Source organism: Gracilinanus agilis, chromosome 2 (genome assembly GCF_016433145.1).
Source record: "Gracilinanus agilis isolate LMUSP501 chromosome 2, AgileGrace, whole genome shotgun sequence".
Classification (NCBI taxonomy): domain Eukaryota; kingdom Metazoa; phylum Chordata; class Mammalia; order Didelphimorphia; family Didelphidae; genus Gracilinanus; species Gracilinanus agilis.
In genome coordinates this window covers 502,316,542-502,332,591 of record NC_058131.1, presented here as the reverse complement: position 1 = coordinate 502,332,591, position 16,050 = coordinate 502,316,542, and the positions used below count along the sequence as shown (strand labels likewise).

At 36.1% G+C, this 16,050-nt stretch overlaps 1 protein-coding gene across 1 annotated transcript in view; it reads right to left on the bottom strand.

Annotated features, from left to right (window-relative positions):
- TDP1 (tyrosyl-DNA phosphodiesterase 1) overlaps nt 1-16,050 on the bottom strand; it is a 164,491-nt gene that overhangs the window by 33,319 nt on the left and 115,122 nt on the right. Inside the window, exon 14 of the mRNA XM_044664999.1 lies at nt 15,109-15,211. Coding sequence (XP_044520934.1) covers nt 15,109-15,211 — 103 coding nt within the window. The remainder of the gene's footprint in view (nt 1-15,108; nt 15,212-16,050) is intronic.

Sequence of the window (16,050 nt, the reverse complement as noted above, 5' to 3'; positions counted from 1 at the left end):
TAAATCTAATTTTTCTAGGACTTCATTCACCTCTCTTACCTCTCTTATTTATTTTTCGGTTTGATTTATCTAGATCTGACAGAGGAATATTTAGATCTCCTACTAGTATGGTTTTACTATCTATTTCCTTCTTGAGCTCTGCCAGTTTCTCCTTTATGAATTTGGATGCTATGCCACTTGGTGCATACATATTGAGCAGTGTTATTTCCTCATTGTTTATACTGCCTTTAATCAGGATGTAATGACCTTCCCTCTCTTTTTTAATCATATCTATTTTTACTTTGGCTTTGTCAGAAATCGCAATGGCCACTCCTGCCTTCTTTTTCTCATTTGACGCCCAAAAGATTTTGCTCAAGCCCTGAACCTTAAACTTGTGTATATCCACCTGCCTCATATGTGTTTCTTGTAGACAACATATGGTGGGATTTTGGTTTCTAATCCACTCTGCTATTTGCTTTCGTTTTATGAGAGAGTTCATCCCATTCACATTCAGAGTTATAATTGTCAGTTGTGCATTTGCTGACATTTTCGTATCCTCCCCTTTTCCTACCCCTTCTTTTTAAACTATTTCCTTTTAAACCAGTGGTTTGCTTTAAGCCGGTATCCCTTATCCCCTCCCTTGATTAACTTCCCTTTCTACCCCCTCCCTTATTTTCCCCCTCTTTTTGTTTTTAAAGGCCTTATGAATTCCCTCCCCCTTCTTCTCCCCTCCCTTTTTTTGACCTCCCCACTCCCCTTCTCCCCTTGGTTTATCCCTTCTAACTTTCTCAGAAGGGTTAGATAAGAGTTTTATGTCCCAATGGATAGTATAGCTACTCTTCCCTCACCAGGTTGATTACACTAAGAATAAGGTTTGATTATTACCTCTTAATGCTCTCTTCCTCTCCTTCTTATAATAGTATTTGTCCCTTCTCCCTCCCATGCCCTTTTTGTGTGTAATAGAATATCCTATTTTCTTATTCACTCAAGTTTCTCTTGGTGTCCCCTGCTATTCACCCCCTCTTTCCCATCCCCCATGTCATCTTAGATTATTTAGTGTTCCACCCTCACCCTGTGAATTATTCTTCTGATTATTATAATAGTGAATATTATAATAGTGAATAGAGTTCACTACAGAGAATTATACATAACATTTCTCTACATAGGAATACAGATAATTAGATCTCACTGAGGCCCTTAAAAAGGCAAATTTGAAAATTATGAGTTTTCTTTCTTTCCCCTCTGTATCTTATTTACCTTTTCATGTTTCTCTTGATTTTTGTGGTTGGATATCAAACTTTCCATTTAGCCCTGGTCTTTTCTGTGCAAATACCTGGAATTCTTGAATTTTGTTGAATGCCCATACTTTCCCCTGGAAATATATAGTCAATTTTGATGGGTAGTTGATCCGTGGTTGCAGGGTTAGCTCTCTTGCCTGTCTGAATATTGTATTCCAAGCCTTGCGATCTTTTAGCGTGGAGGCTGCCAGATCCTGTGTGATCCTGATTGGTGCTCCTTGATATTTGAATTGTTTCTTTCTGGCTTCTTGTAAGATTTTTTCTTTTGCTTGGAAACTCTTGAATTTGGCAATTATATTTCTGGGTGTTTTCTTTGCTTGATCGAATGTCGCAGGTGTTCTATGAATCCTTTCAATGTCTATATTGCCCTCTTGTTGTAGGTCTTCAGGGCAATTTTGCTGAATTATTTCTGTTAGTATGGAGTCCAGGTTTCTATTAATTTCTGGTTTTTCTGGAAGACCAATTGTTCTCAGATTGTCTCTTCTAGACCAGTTTTCTTGGTCTGTCACTCTCTTATAGAGATATTTCATGTTTCCTTCTATTTTTTCAGTCTTTTGACTTTGTTTTATTTGTTCTTGTTGTCTTGAGAGATCATTAGCTTCTACTTGCTCAATTCTAGCCTTTAGGGATTGATTTTCGGCTATAATCTTTCAGTTTTCGGCCATAATCTTCTGGTATTCCTTTTCAATCTGATCATTTCTGGTGTTCAATTTGCTTATCAGTTCATTTGGTTTCTGAGCCTCACTTTCCAATTGCAAGATTCTACCTTTTAAACAGTTATTTTCTTGCCAGATCTCTTCCATTTTCCTCAAAATCTCAGTTTTGAACTCTTCCATAGCTTGTGAGGAGTTTTCCTTATTTGAGGAGGGTCCGGATGCTTGTTTGTTCTCCTCCTCTGTTTGGTTGGTTGTCTGGATTTTCTCTGTGTAAAAGTTGTCGAGTGTTAAAGACTTCTTTTTCTTGTTGTTAATCTTTCTCTTCTGAACTTCCTGAGACTGGGTAGCCATCATTAGCCCAGCAGCTTCTCAGGTTTATCCTCGCGCTCAGGGTCTGTCCGTGGTCAACCCCCCTGGTGCACCCCCTTGCTTGATCCTCTGCTGGAGGTTTCTTTACAAGTCTCAGGGCGCTGCTTCCACAGTTGTATACCCATCTGCACTGGTTCCCCACTCAGGGTTTCAGAGCTTTAGGTTGTGGTTGTGTCTGCCTCCACCCACGCCTCCACCCGTGCCTGCGCTCTGAGCCTGGGCTCTGTGTCCTGCGCCCGCTCTTGGCGCCCTGCTCCCAAGCTCAAATTTTGTGTGCGTTCGTTAGCTTTTTGGGGTCCTAAATCTTGCTGCTCTCAGGAACAGGCCCCGGAGCTGCCAATGACTCGATGGGTGCCCCAAACTTGCTCTATTTCTTTTTAGCGAGCTTTGGCGCTATAGGTGTTGTGTGTGGAGGGGTTGGGGGTGGGGTGGTTGCTCAGCCCGCGATTTAGTGAGAGCTGTTTCAACCCTTTATAGCATGGAAATGCCTCGATTCCACGTACCTTCCACGCTGTGCCCTGTTGTGGGGTTCCTCCGTTCGTCTGGACTTGTTTTTATGTCCCCTTGAGGAGTTTTGTGTGTTTCGGTCAGGAGAGGTTAAGAGCTGCTTCTTACTCTGCCACCATCTTAACCCGGAACCCTTTATGATTTCTTTTAAAAAATTCTTTAACATTCGTTTAAAAAATTTCCAGTTTCAAATTCTTTCCCTCCCCATCCAGTCTGTCCTCTACTCATAGAGAAGCCAAGCAACATGATACCCTTTATATATGTGAAATTCCAGCTTAAAATGTTTTTTATATTATCTACATTGTAAAAAAAGCAAGGAAAAAAAAACAACTTAAATGCTTCAATCTACATCAAGTTCATCAGCTCTTTCTTTGGAGGGAGATGGCATTTTTCATCATGAGTTCTTTGAAAGTGTCTTGGATCATTATGTTGATCAGAGTAGCTGAGTCTTTCATAGTTTACTAACATCATAATATTTCTTTTGTAACGTACAATGTTTTGTTTCTGTTCACTTCACCTCTCACATTCAAGAAAGCCATATTCTGAGGTCCAGGATCAAATGACAGTAAGGCATTTAGTACAAATACCTGGCACATAGTAATCACTATATAAATGTTAACTGTTATTATTTTTTAAATTGTTTATTTTTGTTATCTACTATATAGCAGGCACAGTGTTAAATGCTCACTGGACCTTTAAAATTATCCTTAAAAGTTAGATGCTATCATTATATCCATTTTACAGTTGAAGAAATCAAGGCAAGCAGAGAGGTTACATGATTTGATGAGAGTCAACCAACCAGTGTCTATAGTCACATTAGAATTCAGGTCTTCCTGACTCCAGGCCAGGTGCTCTAACCTCTGCGCCACCTGATGGCCTTGAAGAGCCTGACTAACTTGTCCAAGGAGGTAAGTTAATAGAGATAGGATTAAAAAAATCAGGTGTTCTGAGTGAGTGCTCATCCTATTAACAGAACTGAGCAAAATCTTGGTTTTCTAACCTTTGTGCATCATGCAGCAGGGAGGACTCATCAAAGGATCTGAATGATGTTACGGGGAAATCAGGTCAGTGTGAGAAAAATGTGCAATGCATTAAAACTTAAAATATTTGAGAAGAAAAACAGATTATGGACAAATGGCTGTCTCTGTCATTGTTAGATACCTTCTAGGGTATCTCTGAAGTGTGGTTGGATCCTCTTAGCTTCTGAAGCTTCCTATGATTCCCTGGATTCTCACCCAGATCTGCCTTGCTACACATCTCGCCATATGTTTCTGCTTTGTTGGTCTATCTGGCTTTCTATTCAAAGGATGGTTGGCTCCATCCAATTCTGACAAGAGCTAATGAGCATTTTTCTCCTTGAAGTGACAACTTTGTTCTAAATAGTAGGGCTTTTCATGAAGGACCCATTTTCTCCTTCAGGCTGTTTGTAAAATAATTTCAGGTCTTCAACTAATTATTCTTACTTATTTACCATCTGCAGTATTCTCAGGGATTTCTGAAACCAAAGAACGACACTCTGTTTGGCATAGAAGCTTCTATCACAAAGTAGATGCATGGGATGCAGGTAAGAGGGAAGACATGTCTCACAGCTCAGAAATTGCCAACCTTTTCCTCTAATTGCTTTGAGAGTGAAAGAGCTCGTCGGCCCTGTACTTATTTGATCTCCAGAGCAAAGTTCTATCATATGTAGCAAAAAGCACAAAGAGAATCCCACACTGTATTCCACTTTTTGCTGTTTGTTATTAGGGAGTGGGACAGAGAGAGAAAGTGGGTGTTTATAAGAGAAGTAAACTAACACTATATGCTCTGCATTGAAACCTATGCCCATGTTAACATTTTCTTCCCTGAAATAATGCACTAAGAGGTTAATGGATCCTCTTTGTTCCAGGATGAGATAATTGATAAGGAATTAAGACAATGGTAATCATCAGTCTGTATTTTCCCCTGGGAGTTTCTGAGTGATCATATTATTGCACATTGAGTACTCAATGATAACAATCATGATAAAAGTTCATGTTTATGTAGTGCATTATGGTTTCTAAAACAGATTTTCACATACATTTATCTCCCCTCGTTCCAACTCTAGTTTTCTTCTAAACGTCCCTATTACTGCTGAGAGGACAATTATCTTCTTGGACAGTTTCCTAGCTGTGTGACCCTGAGCAAGTCTTTTAAGCCCAATTATCTAGCCCTTACTGCTCTTCTGCCTTAGAGCCAGTACTTAGCATTGATTCTAAGGTGGAAGGAAAGGTTGTTTGTTTGTTTGTTTTTAATAAAATAAAGAACAAAGAAAGAGTCAAGTGAATTGTAAAAATCCTGATGCCAACTTCTAATCAACTGGGGCTTCAAACCTCAGCACCATCTATAGCCCTGCCTCATTCTTAGCCCCTGCTGAATTAGTCAGAAGAGGGTGGCCTCTTCTTCTTGTATTCTGTTTAAGGGATAGTTGCATTAACTTTGAATGGTGAAACAGATTTATTTTTACTAAAAAAAACCTGATCAGCTGAAAGAACTGGGGAGTTCTCCTTTGGGGTCTTCCATATAAATTGTCTTACGTATTCAGAATTTCTGAGGGAAGGACATAGGGGAACAGCAACAACCAATCCTGCTTTCCTCCATAGAATCCTGCTCAGCTGCTGGTTATGGACATTTTCCAATTCACTGTGCCACTTAGCTACCCAACAGATGAGTATCACTTATTAATACAAAAGAATGCAAAATCTATTTTGATATGAGCTCTTGCTGCTTAGCAAAATGCAACAAAAGCTCAGGTCACTTTAACCTCCGAGTCTCACTTTAATCACTTGTACAACAAAGTGGTCAGATTAGATGGTTTCTTACGTTCCTCTAGCTCTGACTTTATATGATTCTAGGCTTTCTACGTGGCCATGCTCATTGCAAAGTTGGGCGTATCTCTTCCAGAAAAGACGTGGTTTAGCGTAAAGAACAATGAGTTTGAGAGTAAGAAGGGCTTGGGGATTCAAGTCCCTAATTTGCAACTTACTAGCTATGTGATTGTAGAAAAATTATTACAAGCTACTGAGTCTTATTTTCCTCTTTTGAAAACCTGGGATTTAATGCAACAATCAAATAAATAAGAAATGTAAAACCATTCCCCAAGCCATACAACATTTATATACTCATTTGTTCTCTTTCTTTCCCTGTCTCATTCTCTCTTCTCATACACCCCTCATTTTTTTCTCTCTCTCCAATATTCTCTCATTCCTTTATTCTTTTCTGCTCTCACTGTACTCTCCTTTCATTCTCATTCTCCCTTCCGTCCATGTCTGAACAACTTTTAGAATATACTGAATATATGTATATTGTCATATGTTTTATAGGGCTGTTATGAACATTAAATGTAATAATTTCAATGTAATACAAAATAAAAATCTGAGTTATTATTACTTTAAGTCTCATTTAGTTTACTCATTTAAAAGGAGGAGAAAAACAGGAACAATTCAATATAAGGTTAACTTGGAACTTCCAGACTTCCCAATCAGCAATCAGAGGTCTTAAGTGGTTTTTGGATTACCCCTGCCTCCTCACCCTCTCAATCCAAGTGAGTAAACAATGTCATTCCTATCTCCTGGCATAAACTAAAAAATACCTCATAACCCTAAGGAATGTCGCATATCACTGGCCCTGAGCTTTCTGAGTACGGATACTTATTCCCATGGCTAAAGAGAATTTTTAAAAGTTTCTGAATTTCCTTTGAGGTGAAACACTCAGTAACATTAGAGATTGGAAATATTTTAGAAGCAAAAGGTCACCATGTATGTGTCCTGGAACACCTCGTGATCAGGGCAACTTACTAGCATGAAGAATAAAAGTTGTAACACTAGTTGCTGATAACTCAGAAATGTGGGTGTTATGGACATGTAGTACTCAAAGGCATGTTACATTTGAGGTACAAAAGCAAAAAGACAGATTTTCTCTTTTTCCCTTGTATTAAAGCAACAAAGTAAAGCTTACTTAGGTCATTTGATAATTTAGACTTAAGAGAGTAATTGATTGAAATCTGTTCATGGCAGGCATAGATTACATGATTGTAATCTATTGGCTCAAGAGTTCTAAGCTACCGTGGAGCTAAAGCCAATTCAGAGTCAGCATTAAATCCAAGATTAATATGGCTACTTGGAGAGGCAGGTTCCCAGACTGCCTCTGGAAAGCCAAACCAGCCCAGGGTGGGAAAACCAAAAACAAAAGTTTCTGTAATATCGGCATTCAAATAGGACCTACATTCCAGCAAGATAGGGAGACCAAGTCTTAAAATAATAAAAAGCCTATTATGAAAAGCCAAAAGTGATAAGGAAATACTACCATGATTTCTGAGGTGGAAAAAGCTCTGTGCCTGGATTCATAGGATTTAGAGAAGAAAGAGTCCTGAGCTATCATCTGGTCCACTAATTCTCAAACCTTTTGGCTTCACTTTAAAAAATGAACAAAATAGAAATATGTTTTGTATCATAATATATGCATAACCCAGATCAAATTGTTTGTCAGCTATAGGAGGGAGGAAGGAAGGGAAGGAAGGATACAGTTTGGATAATATTACTTCAGAAAACTTATGTGAAATTTGTTATTATATATAATTGGTTAAAAAAATTAACAATTTAAAAAAAAATTACTTGAGGACCTCAAAATGCTTTTGTTCTTAGGATTAGAACAATTAATATTTACATTAGAAATTAAAACCAATAAAATTTTTCAATTTTTAAAATTCATATATAAATTTAAAACTCATATGCTAACATAAATAACATTTTTAATGTTAAGGTTTAATTATGCTTCATGTTTAGTGACAAATAACGATATTGTGGAAAACAAAAATAAATTTAGTAAGATGAAAGGCATTGTTTACATTTCTGCCAATCTGTTTAATGTCTGGATTTATAATAGAACTAGATTCTTCCATTCATGTCCTCATTTAATCTGTTTTAATGTTGTTTTGGTTGAAGTGTATTAAGAAAATCTGACTTCCCACAGAAATATAATTGGAAATGGGAGAAGTATTTTAGTTGCTTTTTCAGATAATTGTGGATATTTCTTGATACTATATCTAAATTGTACAAATGGCAGCTTCTTAAAGGTTAGCTGCAACGAGAAAGTGGAAACAATATCAACAAACTTTTCATATTGTATTACATGATCTGTTAAAACTGTTAAAATTCATTGGTCTACCTTGCATTTAGAATGGATCTTTTACTAATACATGATTTTGTTATCATGCACTGATCTCTTGGAAAATATTGGTTCAATTAATTATGCACACCTTCTAAATGTTGATATATTTCACATGGCAACATCAATAAATTACATTCAATAATATCATCACTGATCTTATCAGAAGACTTTAAACTGTCAAGCTCAACATGGTAGGTACAAGTTTTCCAAAATTCTAATGCTCAGTTTGGAGCTTGAATTTTGTCAACAAATTCTGTCAGTTATTTTCCTTGAAGTTACAGGCTCGCTTTGTTTCATTTCAAGAAAATATCTGCCAAATAGTCAAAGCTGAATAGACATAGTTTGTCAATCATTCTCAAGTAAAAATGATGCTCCATGAAAGAAAGTGACTTCAGCTCACAACTCACACAACTGTACAAGAATTTCCAAAAGACAACCATTATACTAGGGTATGTACTTTGCAGGAAGTCCTATCTTGTCACAGAATGTTATGTGTATTCAACAGCTAAGACTTAATGAAATTACTAATTTTTATTGTTTCACCAAGGACATTCTTAAAAGAAAAACTGGATTATCTTTTTCTCTGTTGAATGCCTGGTAGTAAAGAATGCAATTACTAGTCTGGTGCCACTACTATGATTTATGGGCAAGACAATAAAAATCTGACCCATCTTTGTTTTTGTACCATCAATACAAATGTCAAGATAGTGGTCTCTATCATGAATCATGAAGTTCAACATACCTATTTAACACTTGTGAATATCTAAGCACCACCTGTGTTTGTTGTCACACATTCCCATAAAAGAAGAGCTTAGAAGATCAGTTGGTACTAATACAGGATAGATGTAAGCAAAATAGCAAGTCCAGGCATGTCTATGTATTCATCCATTTGTAAGGCAAAAGTAAAATTCTACAGATGAGGTATGAACTCAGTCTTCAAGCCTTTTATGTTTTATCGTTTTTTTATTTATTTTGTGAGATATTTGTCAATAACATTTTAACTTTCAGTTTTAAACATTCTGAATACCAGATTCTCTCCCTCTCTCTCTCTCTCCAAGTCCTATTCCATCTATTATGAAGGCAAGCAATGAGGCACATTAGACATGTGAAATCCTGTAAAATGTATTTCCATAACAGTTACGTTGGAAAAAAAGAAAAGCAAGAAAAAGTATAAAAATATGATTAAATCTGCACTCAGAAGTCTTCACATCTAGAGCTAAATCTTTAATTCACAGATCATGTAGCCTCTGGAAATCTCCATTGAACACTTGTGAGAGAATGAAAGGCAAATTACTCAGCAATATTATGAAAATAGCTTTGATGTCAAAGACCTCCTGAAAGGGGACAGGGAACTCTTAAAAAGTCTGTGGACCATGCTTTATTAACCAATGATCAAATTCTACCTTTCTCATTGTATAGATGAGAAAACTGAGGGCAACATAGCTTCAAATCTCAGTTCTACCACTTACTAAACATGTGGCCTTAGGTGGTAAGCTGTTTCCTCTTCCTGAACTATTTTTCTGATCTGCAAAATGGGGAGAATATTTTCACTAATCAGTCTCACAGTAACATGCTTTGTGAATACAGGATACTTCCTTTTTTAAAAAATAAAATAACACTTCTGTAATATAAACAAGGATATAATTTCATATATCCTTAATGCAGAATTTAGTCAATTAAACTCTCAAGGCTGAAACAAGCATTTCCTACATCCCAACACTGTGCTACAAGCCTCTTAGGAAATGTTGCTAATGCTCAGTTCTTTCAGTCCTGATCAACTCTTTGTGACCCTATTTGGGGTTTTCTTGTCAAATATACTGGAGTGTTTGCCATTTACTTCTCCAAATCATTATACAGATGAAGAAATTGAGGCAACAGGGTCTCTATGCACCATACCACCTAGTTGATTATGAGGCTAAAATGAGCTCTCACAATTAAAAGAATTGACAATCTAGTTGACTCCAGGCCAGAATGATGATTTTTATTAAAAAAGGATCCATGTAATTGTTCTGAAGCTGCAAACTTAGGTAGAAAATGGTGATGTTTAACTAGAGGAACAAAACTGGAAAGTGGATTACTTGCCAAAAGAAAGAAGAGTATGAGGCCATGGTGGTGAACCTATGGTAAGTGTGCTAGAGGGGGCACTCGGAGCTCTCTGTGGGCACCCCAGCACATTGTTCGTTAGAGTTAGTTATCAGAATGCCAGAGTTCCTTACTAGAAAGCCAGAGTGATGGGGAGGGAGGGGCACACACACGGCTGCTCCCCTTCCCCTCTCCACATGCACCTGAGGACATCACCTGCCCCTCTTAAAATTTTTGCCATCACTGGCATAAGGTCTTTATTTTCTGACAGAAAAATTGCTCTCTTAGTAAAAACATTTGGAGGCAGTAGAAGATTCTGAAAATGTCAAATGTGAAAATCCATTATTAAATTTTAAAAATTAAAAAATTGGCACTCTTAGATACTAGAATGGAATCAAGATTTTTAAACTTCAATAATAGGCAACTAATAATTAGTTATGATTGGAGTAATCACTGACAATTTACTGAATGCCTATTATGGAGGTATCAAACTCACTGTGGGAACCAGATTAAAATGTAATTGGGAAATGTTTAATAAAATAAAAATACAGCATAAAGAATGTTGATTTGTTGTTTTCTAAAACAATGCATGTCCTTCATTTCTATTTGAATTTGCTACCACTAGTCTATTATGTGCAAAATATATCCGATTATATTTGTTCTTTCTACTTTCTTAAATATTTATTTTTAGGCAAATAGGGTTAAGTGACTTGCTTGGGGTCACACAGCTAGAAAAACATCTGAAATCAGATGTGAACCCAGGTTTTCCAAAATCTAGGCCTGGCACTCTAACTGCCACTTAGTTGTTCCCTTCCTAACTATTTATTATATCTCTTGAAAGAAGTCACTAAGTCCCTTCAAGGGCAAGGGATATGCTTTCTTTTTCCTTTGTATTCTCCATATTTTTATTATAGTGCAATGTAGACAAGAAATAATAGCATGAGGTTGTGTATATAAGAAACAGATACAGAGAAAATTCATTTATATAAATCTGATCAGAAAGTACAAATAACCACACTTTTAAAAAAAAATCTACACCTGTTTTTCAACCTATTATGAAGGTCCTGAGCTATTGTTTAGCCTTAATGTCCTTTTTACTAATTAGGAGACAGACTCAGAGAAATTAAATGATATGCAGAGAGATGACTGCAGGTACCAGTGGCAATATTGGCATTCCAACTCAGGTCTAATGACTTCAAATCCTGTGCTCTTAGTAACTAATGATAATGATGATGATGATAAACCCAAGGCATTAAATGACGTAGAAATGCCTTTTCATTGTGTTCATTATGACTTTATTTTTATTTGAAAATGAGTAATATAGAAGCATCTAGGTGGCTCAACAGAATGAGAATCAGGCTTAGAGATGGGAGGCACTGGGTTCAACTCTAAACACAGACACTTCTTAGCTGGGTGACCCTGGGCAAGTCATTTAATGTCCTTTGCCTAACCCTTACCACTCTTCTGCCTTGGAACTGACACTAAGTATTGATTCTAAGATGGAAGGTAAGGGTTTAAAAAAAAAAAGAAAAAAAGAAAATCAATTTTACTAGTATTATAGATTTAATAAATCATAGTTAACTGATAATATTCAATTAATCCGAATGCCTTATTTACCAAATGTTCTGAATAAAAAGAATGCACTATAAATATATGTAGTTTGTTCTAATCAGATCATGCCTAAAATATGATGCTCAGTTCTAGATACCATATTTTAGAAAAAGCAGATAAACTGGAAAGTGTTCAAAGGAGGGCAAGCAGAATGGTGAAGGGCTTTGAGCTCATGCCATACAGGATAAAGGAAATGGAGACTTTTAAAATGGAAAGAAGATAGTTTAGGAGAAACATGATAGTCAAATTCAAGTATCTGAAGAGAGATATCACATAGAAGAGCTTAGGAATGCTATAGAGAAGGCCTGACAAGTTTCCTCAGTTTCTTAAGTTTGCTATTGGAAGGAAATGAAACATTTGAAGCCTGGACAGTTAATCAAAGGAGATTCACTTAGCTGAAACAAGCAAAGGATATTCAGTAAGGATCCCCACTGAGGACACAACACTGATTCAGGTGAGTGAGCCTCCCTGCCCAGTGCTGTCTGCTGCCCAAGGATTTGGACAAGTGGAACAGCTCATGACCTTCTGTATTGCAGTGACTGGCTACAGCTTGACCCTTTAATCCCTTGTGTGAAGAAAACCTTAATAACCTTTAAGGAAAAGAACCAGTTCAACCCACATGGAAGCTATTCCTCACATTACAAGAGAGTTCTGTTTGGCTTTGAAAGATGGAGCTAGGAAAGATGAGGAGAAATTGTAAAGGCAAATTTAGGCTTGAATGCAGGAAAAAAATTCCTAACAATGAGAGCTATCCAAATGTGCAGGGGGAAGCTGAGGTCCTTAAGCAAAATTCTAATATTCTACTAATATCAGAATGACTGGGAGCCTCTAAAAAAATCACTGCTTTAAAAAGCAAGAAATCTGTTTTTTCCCCAGACTGCCATTTCCTGGATAGGAAAGAAGAAACTGTGCTCCCTTTTACACCAGTTAATGGCAATTCAATTCAACAAGCATTTTATTCAATTATGACTAAAAGTTGCTCAGAACCTGGTGTAGTATCTTTTTGTCATTGCTAAATATTTAATTAAATAAGAGGCACCTCTGAATAATAATTTTAAATGCTTAAAAGATGTAGGAATTAAATTCCATTGTTATCAAAATATTATAATTATCAGAATTTTTTTTTAAATTGGTTTAGACACCAGGTTAAGAATCCCTGATCTAGTCTAACATAAAAGATACAATCAGTGTTTCTAGTTCTTCAGTATATGAAAGGAACATTTAATAATTTAATAATAAATATTTTCCGATAATCCTTAGTTTGCCCCATGCAATAACAATGCATTCTGTATTAAATCCATTCTCAATAGGAGAGTAAATTCTTGATGACGTAGACTTTAAAAAAAAAAAAAGAGAGATATGACACAAAAACATCATATTGTAAGAAGGAGGAGAAAAAACATTTCCATTTTATAGATCAGAAAACTACAATAGAGAAAATATTAATGCCTTTCCCAAGATGACAAGGTTGGTAAGAGGTAAAACCAGGATTCTAACTCGATAAAGTTTTTCAGTGTTGCTCCCCTAGCTCTATTTTCTCCATAAGCTTAGTGGTTTTTATTGCATAATTTTGCCTAGTGGAGCTTTTTGGGGAATGCCTATGTTATATCACAGTAGAACTGCCTGTATTGGACAAGGCAAGAGTCCAAGAGTGGGAAGTTGGTAGAGGAAGTTTCTCACTGGGAGCTTCCTATTACAATACAATGAAATAATAGATTCCCTCCAAATTCCCCAGTTGTCCTGAACTATTAATGTAAATCTTATATTCTTATTTAATGTACCTGAGTTTACATTATCCTTAACTAAAATGCATGATTACTGAAAAGCTGCATCTCTCTATCCTTTCAAAAGCAATTGCTGATAGGACTTAAAGATGCATTAAGGAAAATCTATTCAAAATCTATCCATTTTGAGGCATGTTGCCATTCAGCTATAATAGTTTAAGAGGCCAGCTGAATCAATATATCAATGAATATCGTGGGGAAAACTACACTTGTGAAAATACTCAGTACTTTCAATTCTCTGAAATTGCTCATTTATATAAAAAGTCAATCCTCTGAAAGCCATTATCCACCCAGTGACCAATAAGGTAGAAAAATAAATTTTTAAATTTTTTTCCCTGATCTACACACTCCCTCACTCTCTCAAGGAAAAAAAAAAAAGACATACTTTAGGCACAGAATGATTATTGCTAGGAAGAACCTAGACATGGTAAATGTCATAAACATTAACACTGGAGCCCACTATATATTCACTTCCTCCAACTCCACTCTCTAGCCACAGATATAAAAATGGAACAATTTGCATGTACCTGGGTCCTAAAGAGATTATCCTGTCATTATACCCCTTTTACATTCCCCACTCTGTTGCAAGAAGCAGAAGATACTGACTTGATCCAGTCATGTGAAGAGAAGAAGATGGGGAGGGCATGGTTCTCTAGAAAAGGGAACTGAAAAACTACATATGCTCTGTACAGGACACTTTTCCTACCATCACCCAATGCTGGAAAAAGAAGACTTTCTATATCCCAGCCAGGAAAAAATTCAAGAAGAAATCAGGGCATTGTTGATGGAGCTGGTATCATCGTTTCTGGAAAGCAATTTGGAATTATGCAAAGAAAGTCATTAAGATGTACTTATCCTTTGATCTAAATTCCATTGCTAGGAATACAATCTAAGAAGGTCACTGATAAAAAGAAAGGTTCTATATACATCAAAACGTTTATAACATCACTTCTTGTGGTAGCAAAGAACTGGAAAGAAAGTAGATAACCACTGTCTGGAGAATGTCTAAACAAAGCATGAAAGTAACGGAATCTTAATATGCTATAAGAAATGATAAGCATGATGAATATGAAGGAGTATGGAAAGATCTATATAAATAAGTAAAAAATGAAGTGTGAAGAACCAGAAGTGTGGAGAACTCTACGTCCAACGTAAAAGAACTACCAAAAAACCACCAAAACGGAATACTGGTAAATCAATATGACCATATTTAGTTTCAAAAAAAAGATATAAGAAGACTACTCTTCCCCAATCCTTTGATAAGGTAAGAGTTCATAATTGTGGAGCCTTACATACATAATTGTGTTCTTTTGCTGTCAGATGGTTTTGATGAAATTTCTGGGGAGAATTATGGGGGACATGGGGAGAAATGTAGATGTTAATGAAACAAAAGATATCAACGCAAAAATATTTTTAAAAAAAGAACAAGCAAACACTCCGAAGAGGACTGATTAAAGTATTAACATGAAATAATTTGAAGAAGACAACTTAAAATATTCATTTCTTTCACAAGATCTGAATCATACATATGTTAAGTTGAAGGTGATTTTTTTAAACAAACAAGAAATGAAAATTCTGACTTATCTGATAATTAGGTTAATAATCAATCTCTGATTCATGTTATATGGAACTTACAAATGCAGAAGGAAGAAAAAGAACTCCAAGTTCATAAGAGCGAATCATCAGCTGGGTACCATTTTTCTCCAAAGCTCCCCAAGCAGCCTTAGATAAATTTGCACTGCAAAGAAAAACAGAAAAACAGATCTAGTCATGCAAGACAAAGCTTTTCAAGTATCTTCAAAACTTGGAGCGAAAAGAATAACAACTTCAAAACAAAAAACCACAAATGAGCTTTCTTACAGAGATTAAAATCTTATCGAAGATTATTCTGTCCTCAAGGTCTGAATATTTAATCACTAATAAGAGTAACTTCAAAGAAGTTCTTCAGAAAGGCAACTCATCTTTTAAAAAAATTTTTAATTTTAAAAAATTCTCCCACAATTAAGTTTTCTTCAAGCCCTTAAGTTTAGTGAGAGCCATTAATAGCTCCAAACCTATCCTAATGTTGGGACAGTACTATAACCTTATTTCCTTTCCTGTTTTTATCCAGAAAGCAGCTAGGTTTTCACATCTAATGCAAAGAAAGAAAATCTTAACTGGGTCTAAGATTGACATTTGTTACAGAGAACAAAAAGGACATTTATAGCATCACCTCCTGCATGATAAAGTATTGGTTTTGTGGTTCAATATTAAGAGGTAGTTAGGTGGTACAGTGGCTAGAACACTAGAAAGAGTCTGCAAAAACTGAATTCACATCTAACTTCAGATAATGACTAGCTATATGACCCTGGGCATGTTATTTAGCTATGTCTGCCTCAATTGCCTCATCTGTAAAATGATAGCACTTGCCTCCTAGGGTTTTTGTCAGGATCAGATGAGACAAAATTTGTTAAGCAGCACTTTGCAAACCTTAAATTGCTATGTAAATGTTAGTTATTCTTCTTGCTCTTAATGTGATCACTAAGGTGTCATATTTCTAGTAGATTACAAAGTACTTTTGTCTCAATAACTCTATGA